At 39.4% G+C, this 21,367-nt stretch overlaps 1 protein-coding gene across 1 annotated transcript in view; it reads left to right on the forward strand.

Moving 5' to 3' along the window:
* The first annotated feature begins 5,773 nt into the window (after positions 1 to 5,773).
* The window catches only part of BCAS3 (BCAS3 microtubule associated cell migration factor), a 598,955-nt gene continuing 583,361 nt past the window's right edge, over positions 5,774 to 21,367 (forward strand). The window contains 4 exon segments of the mRNA XM_027625284.2: positions 5,774 to 6,004; positions 7,659 to 7,746; positions 10,295 to 10,349; positions 16,197 to 16,272. Coding sequence (XP_027481085.2) covers positions 5,968 to 6,004; positions 7,659 to 7,746; positions 10,295 to 10,349; positions 16,197 to 16,272 — 256 coding nt within the window. The 5' untranslated portion in view covers positions 5,774 to 5,967.

Here is a 21,367-nt window from a genome sequence, read left to right on the forward strand (position 1 = left end):
TTTTTCTTTGGCTGCTTTCAAGATTTTTTTTCTTTGTCTTCAGTTTTCAACAGTATGATTAGGAAGTCCCTGTGCATGGATTCCTTTGAGGTTTTCTGCTCCAGGTTTGCTGAGCATTTTGAATCTGTAGGTTTATATCTTTCACCAAACTTAGGAGTTTTTTGGCATTTTTCTCCCCCAATTTTTTTTCAGCATCACATTCCTTTTCTTCTTTCTTTTTCTTTTTTTTTTTAGATTTTATTTATTTATTTGAGAGAGAGAAGGAGCTCAGAGGGAGAGGGAGAAGCAGACTCACTGCTAAGCAGAGAGTCCAACATGAGCCTCGATCCCAGCACCCTGGGATCATAACTTAAGCCAAAGGCAGACGCTTAACCCAGGTGCCCCCTTTTTCTTCTTTCTTTGTAACTCTTTGTTTTTCCTTTTGTTAGACCATTTGATGTTATATTTCTGAGTTCTAAAATTTCCATTTGGTTATTTTGATTTTTTTCCCCATTTGTTTCTTTTTATATCTTTTTTGAGATGTTCTGTGTTTTCGTGCATGTTAAGAGAGTTCACAATAGCTTGCAGGAAACTTTTTACAGTACTGCTTTAAAGTGTGTCAGATATGGGGCGCTTGGGTGGCTCAGTTGGTTAAGCGACTGCCTTCGGCTCAGGTCATGATCCTGGAGTCCCAGGATCGAGTCCCGCATCGGGCTCCCTGCTCGGCGGGGAGTCTGCTTCTTCCTCTGACCCTATCCCCTCTGATGTGCTCTCTCTCTCTCATTCTCTCTCTCTCAAATAAATAAATAAAATCTTTTAAAAAAAAATAAAGTGTGTCAGATAATCTGTGTCATTTAGGTATTCCTTTTGCTTGACTGAAAACTAAAATATTAATGTTTATCATAGTTCTATGTGAAATCAGATTATTACACCACTGCTTAAATCATGTGATGTTTGTGAGCATCAGTTGATTTTTTTTTTATAAAGATTTTATTTATTTATTTGACAGAGAGACACAGCCAGAGAGGGAACACAAGCAGGGGGAGTGGGAGAGGGAGAAGCAGACTTCTCGTGGAGCAGGGAGCCAGCCGGACTTGGGGCTCTATCCCAGGACCCTGGGCCGAAGGCAGATGCTTAATGACTGAGCCACCCAGGCACCCCATGTTGATTGTTTTTTCTATGTGAGTTAGGTTTTCCTGGTTCTTTCAAAGTTCTCCAAGTCTTTGATATGCTAATTAGGGCCTGATCCTTGTTTAATGTATTCTGTGAGGTCATTCTCCTGAGCTCCTCCCTCCCTACAGTCTCCATGGTACTTTCCCCTTCTCTGGGACTCCCTTTTCAATTCTCTGGGCAGAAAGCAGGGGCTTTAGGAACCATGCATTTCCAAATGCTTACATTTGGAGCTCAATGGCTTAACATCTTTGTGTCTTGGTCCTCATCTATAAAATGTAGATAGTAATACTACAATGACTGGCATATAGAGCTAAATAAATGTTACCCAATATTATTTTTATTAAATTTTACCTTCTCAAAACTGTTAATACAGATTCCGTTTTCTCAGATTTTAAAGCAGTTTTTATCTACGTTTAGGCATGTATGGGGAAGGTAAACTATGCCCTGACCATCACTAAAACAGCTAATGAAACTAATTTTTGGTCTTTGTCAATAGTTTTACTTTTTGGTAACTTTAATTATAAATACAAGCTCCAGATCGTAGGATAAATTGTTGGGTTCTGACATGTAATTTTTCCTGTTAATGAATACAGCTTTGTGGCGAATAAAAATGAAACAAATAATCCCTTCTGCTAAAAAGTTTACATGTTAGCTAAACAGACAATAGGATTATACATTAACCGACTAGAAAAGTTACAAAGTAGTACTAATGTGTCAGAGATAAAGGGAAACCATACTTCATGATTTGCCTTGGACAGTCCTACTTTACTTTTTTGGGGGGGGGCTTGTGTATAATTGTTAATAGAGCCTCTGGTTAGGATGATAAATTACATGGCTACTTTATAGATACTAGTTAAGTTTCAAGAGAATGAAAGGAAAGCAATCACCATATCTTCAGAAAGTTTGCTAGGCCTGAGAATGAGCTGGGTAGAGGTTGAAGGGCCCCAACATAATAAAGAAACACTTAGAACTTTGAATAGAAATATGGGAAAATGCTGTTTTAGAAGCCAGTTATGTCATAACATGCAGGACAGAAAAATGGCAGGTACTCCTGTAATTAGATAGATATAAGGTGATACGACATTTGTTGGTTTTGCTATTCTACAAAGTTTGGATTCTACTTTTTAGGAGATTACTACAAAAGTTTCAACCTAAAAATGCACCAAAGAAAGTCTATATAGTGAGTAATTAGTATAATTTTACCTCACAATTAGAGGATTTTAGAGAAATGTGATTTTTAAAAATAGACTATTTTTTATAGCAGTTTTAGGTTCATGGCAAAATTGAGCAGAAGGTACAGATATTCCATATATGCCCTTTCCTAACTAGTTTCCTATCACTTTCTACTGTGATAACACGTTTATAGTCAGTCTCCCTTGTTATCAAAATCCCCAATCAGAGGGATACAACTGATGAACCTATGTTTGATGATGGTTATTTTTTTTAACCTCTTTGGGTTTTTTTTCCTTTCACTTGACTAAAAACTAAAATATTAATGTTTATCATTGTTCTGTGTGAAATCAGATTATTTCCCCACTGCTTAAATCATGTGATTATTGTTCAGGTGTTTTTGGTGGCTAGGGTAAGTGAGGAAATGGCTTGCTTGAAGCTAAAAAGGAATCTTAATCCTATTGAAATGAAAACTCACAATAAAGTATAAACTGATCTTGAAACTGGTTTTCATATGGATAATTCCTTGATGATTTTTCTGGAGATTTTGGGCTTTGATTTGCAGGGCCATAGGAGAGGCAATTTTAGTCGTTAGTGATTTATTATCATGTACCATTGTAGCAACTGGAAGAAGATGGAATTCTGGCTCAAAGTCCCTCTTTTACACCGAAAATCAGTTTCCTAGCTGGTATTGCTCAGCCACAAGAACAGACTGTTGAAAAGTTTCCCCACATCCCAGTATTTGAAATGACTTATAAGCTGGCAATATGTACTAAGTGCTGTCAAGTTACTTCCACTCAAAAAAAATGATCTCCACAAATTTTGTTTGCTCTCTATTTGAAGTCTCATGAGAGAATCTCACACCATTTTTGTGGAGAAAAAAGTGGAGTAATTAGACATAGCTGGTTAATTCATAATTGGAACTAGTTAATTTGGAGAAATTTTTAACTGGTTCTAAGAATTTAAAATTTATTTACTCCTCATAAAAATCCTAGGAGGTTCATAATAGTCTTTTTTACAATTTATAAAGGATGAAACCAAAGCACAGAAATTCACCCCCCCAAAAATGTAAAACTTTTTTTTTAAACTTTTTTTTAAAGATTTTATTTATTTATTAGAGAGAGAGAATGAGAGATAGAGAGCACGAGAGGGAAGACGGTCAGAGGGAGAAGCAGACTCCCCGCTGAGCAGGGAGCCCGATGTGGGACTCGATCCCGGGACTCCAGGATCATGACCTGAGCCGAAGGCAGTCGTTTAACCAACTGAGCCACCCAGGCGCCCTAAAAATGTAAAACTTCACCAGTGTTCATCCTACCCATAAATGTCATCGCTTAGTTGTTCAAGCCCAAAACATAGGCATCATGCTTGATTCTCTTTTTTCTTCTGTCCCACAACCAACCCAATATCAAGATCTTCAGTTCTCTCTTCCAAAATATTTTGAAGTTGGCTACTTTTCACCTCTACTGCTTCACTTCTACGCCCAGTTCTGGACTGCATCTCCCACCTGGTCTACTGAAATAGCTTCCCTACACGCCCCACTGCTTTCCCTCTTGATCCCTCCCTGACAACAGCTTATTCTCTGTCCAGTAGCTAGAACGATCTTTTAGAACTGTAAGTATGGTCATGATACTTTCTGGTTGAAAGTCCTTCAAAAGATTCCCACCCTAGAATTTATTGAATTCTTGAATTCAATTGAATTATTGAAACTCTTTATAATTCTGTACAAGACCATACTCCACCCGGCCACTGCTTACCTCTCCTAACTAGTTGGCTATCAATTTCTACTTATTTCACTTTGCTTAAACCATACTGTTTTTCTCATTCCTCATCAAAATTCATTCCCTTCTTAGGGCCTTGGTACTTGTTCCTTTTGTCTGGACTGCTTTTCTCTCAGAGTAGCTTTCTCACATACTTCAGTAAAGTCTTTGTTCAAATGTCATCTCCTGAGAGGCCTTCCCCGATGACACTACCTAAATTAAGCCATCTATTTGTCTGGCTTATTATATTTTTTTCCATAGCATTTTACACTACTTGAATTTCTCTCTTTATTTCTGTCTTCACATCAGAATGTAAATTCTCTGGCTGAGGTAAGCACATTGATTTGTTTATTGCTGTACCTCTGGAGCTTAGAACATGTCTGACACTTAATAGGTATTCAAATATTTGTTGAATGAACGAACGAGTTAACTCGTGTACAAAGGGTAGTCTTTATGATTTTTTGTTTCTTTGTTTTTCCTTTGTAGAGGAATAGTCAAAGAGCTATGAAGTTTAACAATGCATATGAAACAGCTATTTAAACTGAATAACTTTATACAAATGCTGGTTATCCCGCTTGTGATTATGACCTATTGGTTTCCTCTGGATTTCCTCTTTATTCCTGCTCTGGGCTTGGACAACATGAAAACAATAATTATTTAATTCGAATAAGTCTGAATTTTGAAAATACCTGTTGTGTTCGGGGCTGTTAAGTGTTAAAAGGGATTGAACAATGTGAAAACTATAGTCTTCTAATGTCTAGGAAGAATTTAACTTTCTAGTTGGGGAAAATGAGATATGCACAAGAGAAACTCTAGAAGATTTCAAATACAACAAAGAAGTAACAGTGATAGAAAGCAATAAGAGCAAAAGGAATTTAGAATGTTGGAAAGATTCTTCCGTTAGTGGGTTTAGTGTAGGAAGCAAATCTTAAAAGGCCGATGGTACTCGGAATTTGTGTGTGTAGTGGAAGACAAATGATCAGAATCTTTTATTAGCCAATGTTCAAACACTAGCCTGATAAATAGCACTTTGGATGTGCTATTTATTGGCACTGATAGAGCCTCAAGAGAAAATGGGTGGTTTCTTGGCTATAATCTGTATCTGTACCTGTATCTATCACTCGATTAACTGCATATATCCGAGGTATTGAGGTAGTTCCTCTACTAATCTTTTCCATCCTCCATTGTGCTTAAAACCTCCTTAGAATTTTTACTGCTGTGTCAGCTAATTTGTTACAAACCTCTGCCTATTAATAAGCTATAGCCTCATGGGACTGCCGTATTACTTTTGATAATACTTATGAAGTGCTGAGACTGTGCTGAGCGTTTGTTCAATCAATCAATAAATGTTATCATTATTATAAAAGAAATATAACTGACGCAATAACACTAGCGAAATCGCGATCTCTTCCGCAGGGGAGATGGAAACAGGTAAGGAAGGAGTCGAGCGGGCTCCAGAAACCTCGCTCAAATTGACAGGATCACCGGCCGCACCCCTCATTTAGATCAATGCCTCCTTGGCTCTAAGGCTGCCCACCGCGCCAGCCAGCCTAGGCTCCCGGAAGGTAAACACATCGAAAAGGGCGGGGCAGAAGGCGGGTTCGGGATGGATGAGTGGCCAGCAGAAAGTGATTGGCAGCTGCCATGTCCACGTGCTTTGTGCTTCGAACTAGCTGTCGCGAGAATTCGATGTAAACAGACCGGTCCCCCGACCTCCGACTGCCAGCCCGAGACGCTCAGCTGAAGTGCACAGGAGTCTGCGGCATGACTGTTTTCGACAAAGCCACGTAGGTGTGCTGTCTGCAAAGAAAAACAGACGTGTTCGTAACTCTCCTTACCTGCCTGCGTTCGCAACCGAACCTGACACCTCGGCTTCAGCCGAACTTACATGCTGTTTTGTTTTCCCTGGAGCCCCAGCGGATTGGGTAAGTTCAGGAGGCGGGTCCGCCTCTTTTCTACTTGCTGGTTGGCGAAGCTGACCTCCAAGGGCGGTGCCCGGCCGTAGCCAGTTTCCTTCTGGGATTGGCTAGAAAAGTAGTTCCGCTGAGGCGTGGTAGGAAGTGGTAGCCGTCAATCACAAAGGGAGACTCCAAACAGTGAGCCTTGAGCTGGAGAACAGCGTTTACCGGCGGGGCGGCGGGTGAGAGGGCTGGTGGGGCTGTGGCTTTGGGGAGGCTTGGAGAGGACGAGGGGCAAGCAGCGTGAGGGGTGAGGGCTTGGCTGGCAGGGGTTCGACGAGGGAGAGCTAGCGAGATTGGAGGGGGAGGGGAGGAAGGGCAAGGGGCCAGAGGGCGGCCGGGGGCAGCGGTGGCTCCGCGTTGGAGGTTAAGTGGGTAGAGCTGTGCTAGTGTCTTTCAGGAGAGTGGGGCCTGAGGGGCTGGCGAGGGTCGTCCTCAGGAGACAGGGCCGTTAAAGGACATTTCTTGGGAGGCTGTGTTTCGGGAAATAAAGGGTGGAATGGAAATGAGAGGGCTGAGGGGCTGGTGGCGAAGATACCTACTGAGGAAGGGGTGCGTGGGCTAGGTGGGGCAAAGGGTGTTTTTGTAGTAGCAGATGAGACTCATCAGTTTGGGAATTTTCAAATAAGGTGATAGGATCCTCCCTACTTGGAAGTGATGGTTTTAGGGGCTTTCAAGATTGCTTCCAGGCTGTGGATTTCCTGAGCCCTGAAAGAGATCGTTACTATTGCTGTCAATCCTCTTTTAACCTTAACCAAGTACACTCCAAGCTCTTAAAACCTTCCAGGTGATTCAGATGCCGTTTGGACATTCAAGGATCGGGATTCAGTGATGTGACAGGAAAGGATAAGGGGCTTCTAATGTCATATAAGTTTTTTGTTGCTTATTTAGGCTCTGGTGTTTAGGTTACAATAGCAGTGGGTTGACAAATATGATTTAAAAACTCTTGTTATATTATGACCATGCAGTCCTTTTTTTTTTTTTTGATACCTATAATCAGCATATAACATTATATTAGTTCTAGGTGTACAACATAATTTTTTTACAACATAATGTTTTGATATTTGTACATATTGTGAAATGATCACCACAATAAGTCTAGTTAACATTTATCACTATACATAGTTACAGTATGCAGCCTTGCTCATAGTTTCCAAACAGTCTTAGTTGGAAGGTATTATTTCACTGTCCATTAGGTCTTGAAATATTGTGCCATGTGTATTTTCGCTATTTCAGGATTTTAGTACAATTCTTTAATTTCGGCTCACAGAGATGGCACATTTGTTTTTATTAAGAAATCTTGTGCTAGACTCTCCATCCCTTACCTTTCTAGCTTATGTTAACAGAGGATCAGAGGGTCCAGAAAGAAAGAGTCTTAACTAGTTCTGTGGTTCTGGGGCTTAGTCCAAATAAAAAAAATTTCATGATAATTAGAAAACTTCTTTATCTACTTCCTCCCCCAGTCTACCCCCTTTTTCTTGTAATGGGGATTGCTGGGAAGGTTTCCTACATTTTAGGCATTTTCCATAAGGGATCTCTAGTGAGGAACCATAAACCCTTACCCCTACCCACAACAATAATAATCCATTTTTTTCCCCCTATCTCTCTGTGCTGGAAACAGGTTTAGCAAATGAAGCTATGGCTACAGATTCTCCCAGAAGACCCAGTCGTTGTACTGGTGGAGTTGTGGTTCGCCCCCAGGCTGTCACGTAAGCAAATTTCAGATAAGCCTAAAAGCTAAAGAAAATTTGTTCAGAATAGTAGCTAGCATTCAGGGTTCCTTTCTGAACATTCACTACTTTTGTAAAATCTATTTAATTTTGGCCTCACAGGATGATAAATATTGCCAAGACCAAATAAAAGGAATAACTGGAGGATCAAGTTAATGTATTCACATTTATAGGGTACATCAAAAGCACTGTGCTAAATCCTAAGGACTGATGTTTTTTCAAACTCCAGGTTCAAAGATTGATGGCTCATTAGATCAATTCAGTGGATCAAGACCATTATTTAAAAAATGAAATTGCATATTATAGAAAATATAGTTGGGAATATTCTTTTGTGACACACACTATTCATATGTATGTATATGTTGACCAGATCCTAATGTAAAATGTATCTCTTATTTAGGTTTCAGTCAGAAGGTTTCAAAGTCAGTGTCATAAAGAGTACATTCTGTATTTTAAGCATTCTTTGCCAAAGCCTATTTATACTTTCTAGAAGCATATGATCTAATGTGGTTTTAAGATATGTATACTTGAGATCACTGTAACCAATAAAAAAAGGTGCCAGCAAACCATGAGAATTGGGAGGGAATATTTTAGTGGGAGTATTTAGTGGGAATATTTTAGTATTTTAGATCCTGAAGGGTTTATTAAGAAGCTAACTTAATGTACTTTAAAGGCTGAGTAGAGTTTGGGCATTTAGAATCAAAGGTACATTTTAGACAAAGGGAATGAGTGAGCAGATGTGGGTAAGGCAAACTCTTTTCATAAATGAAATATAGGGAAGTTGCCCTATATAAAGTAGGTTAGGGTGGACAGTGAACATCCTTCATTATCTGGATAAGGAGGTAAAACTCGTTTTCTACCTTTTAAAATGTTCATAAGGGAATTGTAGCATTTTATATTATTCCCTTGGGCAGTTTAGCATGTTACATAAAGACTGCCCTCTCAGACTAAGAAAAGTATATGTATAATATAGTATTTTGCTATAATATTTCCTTTTTTTTCCTCCTGCGTTTCCCTGGGCCATATTTGTTTGCTAACTATGGACCATGTCAACAAGTTAAGCATGTTATTAGCTATGAGTTAGGTACTCTTTCAGTCTTCATTTTACTGGTGAGAAAACCAAAGCAGGGGGAAATTAGTTAAATTGTCCTTGGGAATAGCCAAGAAGGGGAACCTGGATCAAACCCAGGCAGTTTGTCCCCAGAGTCTGCACTTCGGCAGTGTTCTATGTTGCCTCACCATAGAATATGTGGTATCCAACTTATATTGCTTTTTGTTGTTCAATATGTAATTTTAGTGTTTTTAAAAAATCTTTTATTTGTATTCTTTTAACAAATAATGCTTGAGCATCTACTGCATGCCTGAAGTACTGGTTTAGAGATTCTGGAGATAGAAGGTAAACATGAGAGTTGGAGTCCTTTCTGTAGTAGAGTTTACATTCTAGTGTGTGGGGGGGGAAACAGTAAATGAGTAAAGTGATTACAGGCTCTGATCAGCACCTGATGTGCTCTGATAGAGAATGACAGTGGGGAGGCTGACTTCAGGCTGTCAGGAAAGGCCTCTCTGAGGAGGTGACACTTAAACTGGAGAAATGAAAGGGATGGAAGAGTATGGGAAGGAATCCAGGCAGAAAGAAAGCTGGCGTAAAGGTCTTGACTCAAAGAGCTTGGTGTGTTCTAGGAATGGAAGTTGCAGATGACGGAAGCAGAGTGAAGAGAGTGGCAGAAAAACGAGAGGGCAGAGGCAGGCCTAATCAAATTGTTGTGTGTGTGTTTTTTGTTTTTTTCAGCCTAATCAGTTTTTGTAGCTATCTAAGGCATATTGCTTTTTTATAGGATTTAGGATAACTCATATGAGTTTCTTCAAATGTAATTTTTCACATGAAATTAATTTGATTTGGTATTTTGAAGAATTTTTTTTCCACTTGCTGAAATGCATATACTTCCCATTTAAAATCTCTTAGTGACCTTAACAGTATCATTTTTCTTCACTTTTATGCATTTTAATATTTTCCCATGTCTTGTCTATGGCAAAAATTCTGTGAGGATTTCTTAGTATCTCCTAATGCCTGTGCCTGCAGCAAAATGCAAATTGATTTTGCTATATACAGGTAAGGGACTAGGTACATAACCAATTTAAAGAGAAGGTCACTAAGTACTGAGTCATCAGCCACAGTTTTTCTTGCTCTGACTGGGGAATTCTTTCGCTTTGACTCAAGAGGAAAGTCCTGCCTTAGCCTTGTGTCATCATTCCTTCAAATACAAGTTAGAGTATCTATGTCAAATTAAGAGAGCATGACTTTTAAGAAGAGATGATGTTTAAAAAGATTAATATCTCATTTGCATTTCATTTAATAATGTATACAAAGAAACCAGAAAGCAGTTTAGCAGAATTATCAGTTGATGAGAGTTAGTCTTTTTTCTTTTTTTAATATTGTGAGTAATTTTCTTAGGCCCTGTAGAAAGAACTTTTCCATGTTTTGTTTTAAGCTGTCAGGGTAAATTTTATCCATTTCACTCTTTTTCAGGGAGCAGTCCTACATGGAAAGTGTTGTGACTTTTCTACAGGATGTTGTGCCACAGGTAAGTGTCTGTGTAGTTTCAGAAATATAGTAGATTTTACCATTGGCCAGGAAAGTTCTGAAATGTTCTCTTTCCTAAACTTGACACTAGTATCATCAACTTCAGAAAGACTTCTGATGTTTTAGCATCCCGAACATTGGTAGGGTAGGAACTATACGTGTTAGTGTTACATGTGCCTTAGTTTTATGCTAATAGTGCACAATTATTATTCCTCAAGACTTGCTCTCCTAAGAGGAATCAGGTGAGATGTTAGCTGAGAGATGGGACTTGGGATTCTCTAGTTGGGTTCTATTTCCAGAATCTTTCTCTTGCCCTAGTTAAATGTTGCCTGTCTGAAGTGATCATTGCATTTCATTAACTAGATATTATAGTAGCTAAATACTACACTGAGCACAAATCTACATGTCTTTCATGGTGAGCAGTATTTTTATGCCAAGTAGGGTATACTTTGTTACTCTAACTTATAACTGAGTTCTCTCTATATAAATGTAAGAATAAAGAAGGAGAGCAACCCTCCTGGGATCATATCTAGTGCACTGTTGCCCAGATTTAACATAAGTATCACTTGGCACGTGTGTTAAAAATAATCATTTCCAGGCCCCGTCCCAGAGTTTGACTCAGTGGAATTGAGGTGGCATCCAGTAACTTGTGTGTGTAGTGAGAACCTCCGGGGATTCTTGTGAAACAGTGGCTGTGGGAAGCTCTGTTCAGTGGGACTACTGAAAGGAAAGGTATTTTCTCCTTGTGGTGATGTCAGTGTTTCCTGACTGCCAGGCTATCTGTAACCTTGCTGTTGACAAAAGGAATTCATAGATCCAGTGTCCCAGCTTTATGACAGCATCCTAGAAAAGTCTGAAATCCAGATTTCGGTTATATTATGTAAGTTGTATTTATCAAATAAGGGAAAGTATCAGGAAATGTTGATACTCCTTTATCATGTTCAGATAACTTTAATGGAAATGGGTCACAATGACAAGGTCTCTGGGGCATGTAAGGGATAATAAATGCTTTCCTATTTTGAGGAACTTGGTTACTAAGGGAAGTCAAATTGCTGAAACAAGCAGAGTCTACAGTAGCATTTCAGTAAGTGTTATAAATGAGAATACAGACTGAGTATGTAATTGTTCAGAGAATGAGTAGCAGAGAAAGAGTGAAAGTCAAATTCTAAAGGACATTGGAAATAGCAGTTGAAATGAATGGAAAGGTTGGGTATTGAATGTTGGAGGAAACTGGCTAGCTGGGTATGGCGGGCAACAGAGTTGCTGTCCAAGAGCATCTTGGACTCTGCACGGAATGCCAGTTCTAGAGAGTAACCTGGGGCTGAAATCCAACCTGGTCTCTCCAAACTGCTCTTTCTCTTAAGCCCTGAGCCCTGGCATGAGGCTGGTTCCAAGGAAGGGGCATTTAAAAATTTTTGTAATTTGCCTGCCCCTAGAGTGCCTCTTTTTTTTTTTTTTAAAGATTTTTTTTTAAATTGATTTGACAGAGACACAACGAGAGCAGGAATACAAGCAGCGGGAGTGGGAGAGGGAGAAGCAGGCTTCCCGTGGAGCAGGGAGCCCGATGTGGGGCTCGATCCCAGGACCCCGGGATCATGACCTGAGCTGAAGGCAGACGCTTAACAACTGAGGCACCCAGGCGCCCCCCTAGAGTGCCTCTTTATCACATTTTTACAAAGGCACCTTTTGTGTTAGTGGAAACCCTGTGTAGCAAGCAGTTTTTATTGGTGGGAGGAGAGAGGCTGTGGTCAGAGGCTTTGAGGGAATAGAGAGTTTGCTAGAGAAACAAGAATACCAGGTTGACTAATAGATTGAAAATAGGCGCTGTTAAAATTGGTAAGGTAAAAATGCTGGAAGGTAGAAGATTAATTCAGAAAAAAAAGATTAGTTTTTTGAGCATTAAACATTAGGAAGGGGATAATCTATGCAATTGATTATGAAGATTTGGATCAGAGTAGTAACTATGGAAGTAAGGTTGTAGTCATGGAACTAAGAATTAGAATATTCATTCAAGGGTGCCTGGGTGGCTCAGTCGTTAAGCGTCTGCCTTCGGCTCAGGTCATGATCCCAGGGTCCTGGGATCGAGTCCCACATCGGGCTCCCTCCTCGGGGGGAGGCCCATTTCTTCCTCTCCCACTCCCCCTGCTTGTGTTCCCTCTCTCGCTGTCTCTGTCTCTGTCAAATAAATGAATAAAATCTTTAAAAAAAAAAGAATATTCATTCAAGACATTTATGTTATGCAGGTCATTATTCTGTTTACTCTGGAAAGAAAGCAAAAATTCAGGCAGCAGACATTTACTTGAGCACCCACTATGGGTCGGGCACTGTGTTAAGTTGAAGGGATACTTGGTGCCTTTCCTTAAGGCGTCATGGTCTTGTGCTGCAGTTAGCAAACTTTCTGTAAAGGGCCAGATAAGCTTTGCAGTTCATATAATATCTGTTGCAACTACTCGGCACTGCTTTTTATCTAAAGGAAAAGGCATGGCTGTGCTAAAATAAAACTTTATTTATAAACACAGGTGGTGGGCCATTTTGGTGACCTCTGGCCTCTTTTTTTCCACCTTTAATCCAGAATCCCCCTGTGGTACTTTGCAGTCAGCCATTTGGAAAATTATATTTTTTTGCTGATGTTATGTTCCAACTCCTATTCTGGAAATTGTCGAATTCCTGGAGCCTAGGAATTATCCTCTGGGTTTCCAGGTACCCACAAAAGGGAGAAAATGCGTTGTTAGACTGGTGTCCACTTCTTCAGCTATTACAGATAGAGTGAATTCCCGGTGTGTTTAACAGATGTTATTGATGGCTACAGATGCCCTTAGCTGTGTTCTTTGAGCTAATAATCTTATGGAAATCTATTAAAAAATAATTCAGCAAAGAAGAAAGGTAAAGCTCAGAACTTGTCATTTCAGTGTATGTGTGTGAAAGTTCTGCATTTTCAGTGTAACAAATTGTAGCCAGCCCAAATGTCAATAGTAGTCAAGCAAATTATGGTATGTGATCCCTACAGTATTATTTGCTATAGTTAGAAATTACATACTTTTGGACACAATGGAGGTGGTTTTCTGTGCAGTGAAAAAATAAAATATGTACATCCAACATATAAATACAGCATATCTACTGTGATTGTAACTGTCTTTTAAAGTTCAGCAATAAAAAAATAAAGTTCAACAATAACTTTATGCTTATGAATGTGTTTATGCATTAGAAACCTGATAAGGAATAAAAGGAGAAATAAATAAATCCTGTCAATAATGGGGTGAAAGTTTTGATTCTAAATGAGAGGGCTAAAGTAGTTGGATCTTGGTTGTAGAAGGAGGGCGAATAATCGGCGCTGGAAGGTGGGGGAAACCTCTGGTGTAGTAGTACACTGACCTCTATTAGGATACCAAGTGAAAGCTGGATGGGCAGTGGGTGGGTATGTGCCTCACTGAGAAGAAAATACCCACATGTGCCTTCTCTGTGCAAACCTTCAGGAAGGCACGCAAGAAGTGGCACTCAGATGTCTCAGTCGGTTTCACAGAATTTTCTCAAGAAGGCTTAGTAGAGAACACCATGTCTTCTAAGGACAGAGGAAAACTTGAAGACATAGCAAAAGCATACAGGGCTTGTTTTGAAAGTCTTATTTTCCCCTGAAGGGGAAAGCAAAGAAGTTCAAGAATCCCAGTATAGTGAAAGACCTCATTCAACTTTGTTATGTTCGGCATATTGCTCAGAAATCAAAGGAGAGCATCCTGCAAGTGTTGCAAAGGAATTGGGAGAATGTTGAATAATGCTGCAGGTGATAAACAGCCTTATAATCTGCTGTACTGAGGAAAATTTTGAAAAATGTTATTGCTTTACCAGATTAAAGGAGAACGTGATGTGGGGGAAAAAAAGTTGTCTTCAATGCACTGTGCTAGTCTAGATTGGATGCTGGAACAGAGAAAGGACGTTAGTGGAAAAACTGATGAAATCCAAATAAAGTCTGAGGCTTAATTAATAGTAATGCATCAATGTCAGTGTCATAGTTTTGACAAATGTACCATGGCAAGGTCGGATTTGGTTAGTTAACATTAGGGGAAACTGGCTGAGGGGTACATGAGAACTCTGTACTATATTAATAATCTAAAATTATTCCAAAATATAAAGTTTATTTTTTATTTATTTTTTAAAGGTTTTATTTATTTGGGAGAGAGAGAGAAGGAGAAAGAGTGCGAGTGAGAGCACGCACACAAGCAGGGGTGGGTGTGGGGGTGGGTGGTGAAGAGGCAGAGGGAGAGGGAGAAGCAGGCTTCCCGCCGAGCAGGGAGCCTGATGCAGGGTTTGATCCCAGGACCCTGAGATCATGACCTGAGCCCAAGGCAGAGGCTTCACTGACTGAGCCACCCATGTGTCCCTAAAGTTTATTTATTTATTTTTAAAAGATTTTATTTATTTATTTGGAGAGAGAGAGGGAGGGAGAGACCGCCAGCAGCGGGGAGGGGCAGAAGGAGAGGGAGAAGCAGACTCCCCACTGAGCAGGGAGCTGGGACCCTGAGATCATGACCTGAACCGAAGGCAGACGCTTAACCGACTGAGCCACGCAGGTGCCCCTCCTAAAGTTTATTTTTAAAAAAGTTTTCAGGGGCACCTGGGTGGCTCAGTCGGTTGGTGGTTCTTTTTTTTTTTTTAAAGACAATGCAATTTTAAGGATTTGTAAGATAATTTCTGTTGTATAGTAAATCTGTTAAAGTAATTCATTTAGTAGTATTTTCATTGTAGATGATTTTCAATTACCATACAAGTTAATACCTTGTATGATACAGTACAGGGGCTGTAAATTGGCATGGAAATTTAAAGCAGGTTACGTATAACACAAATTATATGCAGGATGGTAGTTTTTGTATGCTTTTGGTATAGCTTGTATTCATTGTTTTGTGAACTTTCACTTTATAATTGAGAATATTGCAGGTCTTTTGTTGACATTCTAAATGCTCATTAATATATACAGTCTTTAAAACTTTTAAAAGATTTTATTTATTTGACAGAGAGAGAGGCAGGAGAGAGGGAACACAAGCAGGGGGAGTGGGAGAGGGAGAAGCAGGCTTCTCCCGGAGCACGGAACCTGATGCGGGGGCTCAATCCCAAGACCCCGGAATCATGACCTGAGCCAAAGGCAGACGCTTAACGACTGAGCCACCCAGGCGCCCCAGTCTTTAAAACTTTTAAATAGAAACATTTGCTTTATGAAGAAATGACTCCCTTTGAATACTGATGGATACCATTGACACTTTCCCTATGATTTCATGGCAGTTTATGCTCATCTTTGTCAACCTTGCAGGTCTGTAGAAACCCAGCTAATAGGTTGGGTCTAGAAGCCAGACAAAAGACTGAAAAAGTCATACTGTACTTTTTTTTTTTCACCCCCAACTCTGGCCCTTGCCTTCCACCTGGAATTGAAGGCAAGCTGGTAGTAATACTTTTGAAAATTCTAGATAGTGTGTAATTACCCGATCGTAAATACCTGGGACTAAATAGATACATGTGGTAGTTTAGTTTATTTCTTAAGCCTTCTTATTTGTTGGCCAATACAGGGCATGATTTAGTTTATTGAGTGCTTTTGCTTTGTAGTGATGCTTTCTAATAGACTATGATCATTGTATTTTAGGTTTCTGCAATTCTTTAATAGGTAAAATTCCTTTAACCAAGATTATCAGACTCTGGGATAACTTTGGGAGTAAAAATATTACAAAATTGGTTCCCAAGATGTAGGATTGGTGGAATTGGAGAGGGATAGGGCTGGCTTTGTTTAAGTTATTTTTTGTCTTGAACATCAGTAATATTAGAGCTGTAAAACATTTTTATTCAAACATTTCTGTTTACTATGCAGGCTTACAGTGGAACACCTCTAACAGAAGAAAAGGAGAAAATAGTCTGGGTCAGATTTGAAAATGCAGATTTAAATGGTATGGTTTTAACTTTTTTGGGACATACAAATTAAATGTTTGTTTGAGGTTGACCTGATTCCAAAATGAGAACTCTTACTTTAGTCAGATTACTTTCTCTTACAGTAACTTTTTAGTTTTCAAAATAAATTCATTTTTAATTTAAAAAGTAATATAACCACGGTACAGAAACTTCATTAGAACTGATACTGTATTGTACAAGTCTGAAAGTAACTGTAACATGTAGTGCCTTACCCTAAACTTTAGGACATAAAGATTTCTTAGAAAAGAAGTTATTAATTCAAGTTTGATCAGATGTCTAGGATTTATAACTGCACACTTGTCATTACTGTTGAATGTTTTAGACTTTAGAATTAATTTTTCCTGAACAGAATTTATGTCTGGATTGGCCCTTTTGTTCTCAGATACATTCCTACATTCCATTTCATTGCTCCTTCCTGCACTGTTTTGCTAGGTGGCTGTCCCTTGTCTGTTTCCCACGATACCATGTCTATTGTCTTCTGCTGAGTTTGGGAGGCACTGGTGAGAAATGAAGGAGCGGATGGAAGAAAGGGGAGAGTACACTTCCCTGTCCCCTCTCTGTTACTGGCTGCATTTCCTCTGTGGTTCTGGCTTCTTCTAGGTAGCTCCACTGGTGTTCCAGCTGCTGCCAGGTGACCCAGCACCCCGCACTCCACTGTCTCTCTAGCCTGAGGGCAGTCATGGCTTCCTGCTGCTGCTAATGCAATAGGTAGCCTCACAGTTTCTTTTTTGGTTTCTCAGCTCTTCCATCATCTGTGTAACCATTTGTCTTCATCAAATCCCCAGTTATGAACACACTGAGTTGTTCTCATTCTCTAGTTGGATTTTGACTGATATCCTACTCCTGAGTCTTCATCTCCTCTAAGAGTTTAAGAATGTGATGCGATATACATTTTTGAAAGCTACTGTCCAGGAGAGAGAGGCTAAGTTGCACTTCTGCAAATGGGCTTCTTTTGAATTTTGGATTCTTTATTAGCAGTTCACTCAAATAATGGCAACTTGTTGGGCCCTGTTTGTGGGAAATAAAATATTCATTTGTATGGGTGATTATTTATGACATATAAACTTTTCCTCCTGTGTTTCTCTTTGAAAGCTTATAGTTTTATTTTTTTCTTTTTATGACTTAAATTTCCTTATTTAGTGTATTTTTCCTCCTTTTTTCCTTTTTCTTCTCCTTTTTTTTAAAAGTTTTTATTTAAATTCTAGTTGGTTGACATATAGTGTAATATTGGTTGCAGGAGTAGAATTTAGTGATTCATCACTTACCTATAACACCTTAGTGCTCATCACAAGTGGCACTCCTTAATATCCATCACCCAGTTAGCCCATTTCCGCCCACCTCCCTCCATCAACCCTCAGTTTGTTCTCTGTAGTTAAGAGTCTCTTATGATTTGCCTCCCTCTTTTTTTCCCCTTTCCCCTTTGTTCATGTTTTGTTTCTTAAATTCCACATAGAGTGAAATCATGATACTTGTCTTTCTCTGACTGATTTATTTAGCTTAGTATAATACACTCTAGCTCCAGCCACATTGTTGCAAATGGCAAGATTTCATTCTTTTTGATGGCTGAGTAATATTCCTCTGTGTGTATGTGTGTGTGTGTGTGTGTGTGTGTGTGTGTGTGTACACACCACATCATCCTTTTTTTTAACTTTTTTTCTTTATTAACATGTAATGTATTATTTGTTTCAGAGGTACAGGTCTATGATTCATCAGTCTTACACAATTCACAGCGCTCACCATAGCACATACCCTTCCCAGTGTCCATCACCCAGCCACCCCACCCTTCCCACCCCCCTCCACTCCAGCAACCCTCAGTTTGTTTCCTGAGATTAAGAGTCTCTTATGGTTTGTGTCCCTCTCTGGTTTCGTCTTGTTTCGTTTTTCCCTCCCTTCCCCTATGATCCTCTGTCTTGTTTCTCAAATTCCTCATATCAGTGAGATCATATGAGACTTGTCTTTCTCTGATTGACTCATTTTGCTTAGCATAATACCCTCTAGTTCCATCCACGTTGTTGCAAATGGCAAGATTTCATTTTTTTGATGGCTGCATAAAATTCCATTGTGTGTGTGTGTGTGTGTGTGTGTGTGTGTGTGTGTGTGTGTGTGTATACATACATACATACACCACTTCTTCTTTATCCATTCATCTGTTGATGGACATCTGGGCTCTTTCCATAGTTTGGATATTGTGGACATTGCTGCTATAAACACTGGGGTGCAAGTGCCCCTTCAGATCACTACATTTGTATCTTTGGGGTAAATGCCCAGTAGTGCAGTTGCTGGGCCGTAGGGTAGCTCTGTTTTCAACTTTTTGAGGAACCTCCATACTGTTTTCCAGACACCACATCATCTTTATCCATTCATCAGTTAATGGACATTTGAGCTCTTGCTGTAATTTGGCTATTGTTGATAATGCTGCTATAAACATCATGGTGCAAGTGCCCTCTCAAATCAGTATTTTTGTATCTTTTGGGTAAGTATGTAGTAGTGCAGTTGCTTGGTTGTAGGGTAGTTCTATTTTTAACTTTTAGAGGAATCTCCATACTGTTTTCCACAGTGGCTGCACCAGTTTGCATTCCCATCAACAGTTAGGAGGGTTCCTTTTTCTCTGCATCCTCACCAACACCTGTTGTTTCTTGCGTTGTTAATTTTAGCCATTCTGACAGGTGTGAGGCAGTATCTCATCATGGTTTTGATTTGCATTTCCCTGATGATGAATGTTGTTGAGCATCTTTTCATGTGTCTGTTACCATTTGGATGTCTTCTTTGGAAAAATGTCTATTCATGTCTTCTGCCCATTTCTTAACTGGATTATTTGTTTTTTTGGGTGTTGAGTTTGGTAAGTTCTTTATAGATTTTGGATACTAGCCCTTTATCAGCTATGTTATTTGCAAATATCTTCTCCCATTCAGTAGGTCACCTTTTAGTTTTGTTGATTGTTTGCTTTGCTTTGCAGAAGCTTTTTTTTTTTTTTTTTTAAATCAGAGAGAGAGAGCAAGAGAGAGAGCGCACAAGCAGGAGGAATGGCAGGCAGAGGGAGAAGCAGGCTCCCTGATGAGCAAGGAGCCCGATGCGGGACTCCATCCCAGGACCTTAGGATCATGACCTGAGCCAAAGGCAGACGCTTAATGGGCTGAGCCACACAGGCTTCCCTGTGCAGAAGCTTTTTATCTTGAAGTCCCAGTAGTTCATTTTTGCTTTTGTTTCCCTTGCCTCCAGAGACATGTCTACTAAGAAGTTGCTGCCTGTTTTTTCCTCTAGGATTTTGATAATTTTCTATCTCAAATTGAGGCCTTTCATCCATTTTGAATTTATTTTTGTGTATGGTGTAAGAAAATGGTCCAATTTCATTCTTCTGCATGTGGTTGTCCAGTTTTCCCAAGACCATTTGTTGAAGAGACTGTCTTTTTTCCACTGGATATTCTTTCTTGCTTTGTCAAACATTAGTTGACCATGTAGTGTGGGTCCATTTCTGGGTTTTCTATTCTGTTCCATTGATCTGTGTCTATTTTTGTGCCAGTACCATGTTGCCGTGATGACTACAGCTTTGTAATATACCTTGAAGTCTGGAGTTGTGATGCCTCCAGCTTTTCTTTTCTTTTTCAAGATTGCTTTGGCTATTTGGGGTCTTTTCTGGTTCCATACAAATTTTAGGATTATTTTAGCTCTCTGAAAAATGCTGGTGGTATTTTGATAGGGATTGCCTTAAATGTGTAGATTGCTTTGGGTAGTATAGACTTTTTAACAATATTTGTTCTTCCAATCCATGAGCATGAGTATCTTTCCATTTCCTTGTGTCATCTTCAATTTCTTTCATAATTGTTTTATAGTTTTCAGAGTACAGATCTTTTACCTCTTCGGTTAGGGTTATTCCTAGGTATCTTATGGTTTTTGGTGCAATTGTAAATAGGACTGATTCCATGATTTCTCTTTCTGCTGCTTCGTTATTGGTGTATAGAAATGCAACAGGGGCACCTTGGTGGCTCAGTTGGTTAAGCGTCTGCCTTTGGCTCAGGTCATGATCCCAGGGTCCTGGGATCGAGTCCTGTGTCGGGCTTCCTGCTCAGCAGGGAGTCTGCTTCTCCCTTTCTTTCTCCCTCTGCCCCTCCACACTGCTCATTCCCTCTCTCTCTCTCAAATAAATAAATAAAATCTTAAAAAAAAAGAAATGCAACAGATTTCTGAATGGTGATTTTGTACCCTGCAACTTTGCTGAATTTGTGTATCAGTACTAGCAAATTTTTGGTGGAGTCTTTTGGGTTTTCTATGTAGGGTATCATGTCATCTGTGAATAGTGAAAGTTTGACTTTTTCCTTTCCGATTTGGATGTCTTTCTTTTTGTTGTCTGACTGCTGCGCCTAGGACTTCCAGTATTATGATAAATAACAGTCGTGAGAGTGGACATCCCTGTCTTGTTCCTGCCTATAGAGGAAAAGCTCTCAGTCTTTCCCCACTGAGGATGATATTAGCTCTGGGTCTTTTGTATATGACCTTTGTGATGTTGAGATACGTTCTATCTATCCCTACTTTGTTGAGAATGGATTTTATCAAGAATGGATGCTGCATTTTGTCAGTTGCTTTTTCTGCATCTACTGAGATGATCATATGCTTCTTATCCTTTCTTTTATTAATGTGGTGTATCATGTTGGTTGATTTGCAAATACTGAACCACCTTTGCAGCCCAGGAATAAATCCCACTTGATTGTGGCTAATAATTCTTTTAATGTACTGTTGGATCCTATTGGCTAGTGTCTTGGTGAGAATTTTGGCATCCATGTCAATCAGGGATATTGGTCTGTAATTTCCTTTTTGGTGCGGTCTTTGTCTGGTTTTGGGATCAAGGTAATGCTGGCCTTATAGAAAGAGTTTGGAAGAAGTTTTCCTTCCATTTCTATTTTTTTGGAACAGTTTGAAAAGAATAAGTATTAACACTTTAAATGTTTGCTAGAATTCCCCTGGGAAGCCATCTGGCCCTGGACTTTTGTTTTTTGGGAGATTTTTGATTACTATTTCAATTTCTATTCTGGTATTCAAATTTTCTATTTCTTCCTGTTTCAGTTTTAGTAGTTTATA

Source organism: Zalophus californianus, chromosome 16, assembly GCF_009762305.2.
Source record: "Zalophus californianus isolate mZalCal1 chromosome 16, mZalCal1.pri.v2, whole genome shotgun sequence".
In the NCBI taxonomy this organism is placed as follows: Eukaryota; Metazoa; Chordata; class Mammalia; order Carnivora; family Otariidae; genus Zalophus; species Zalophus californianus.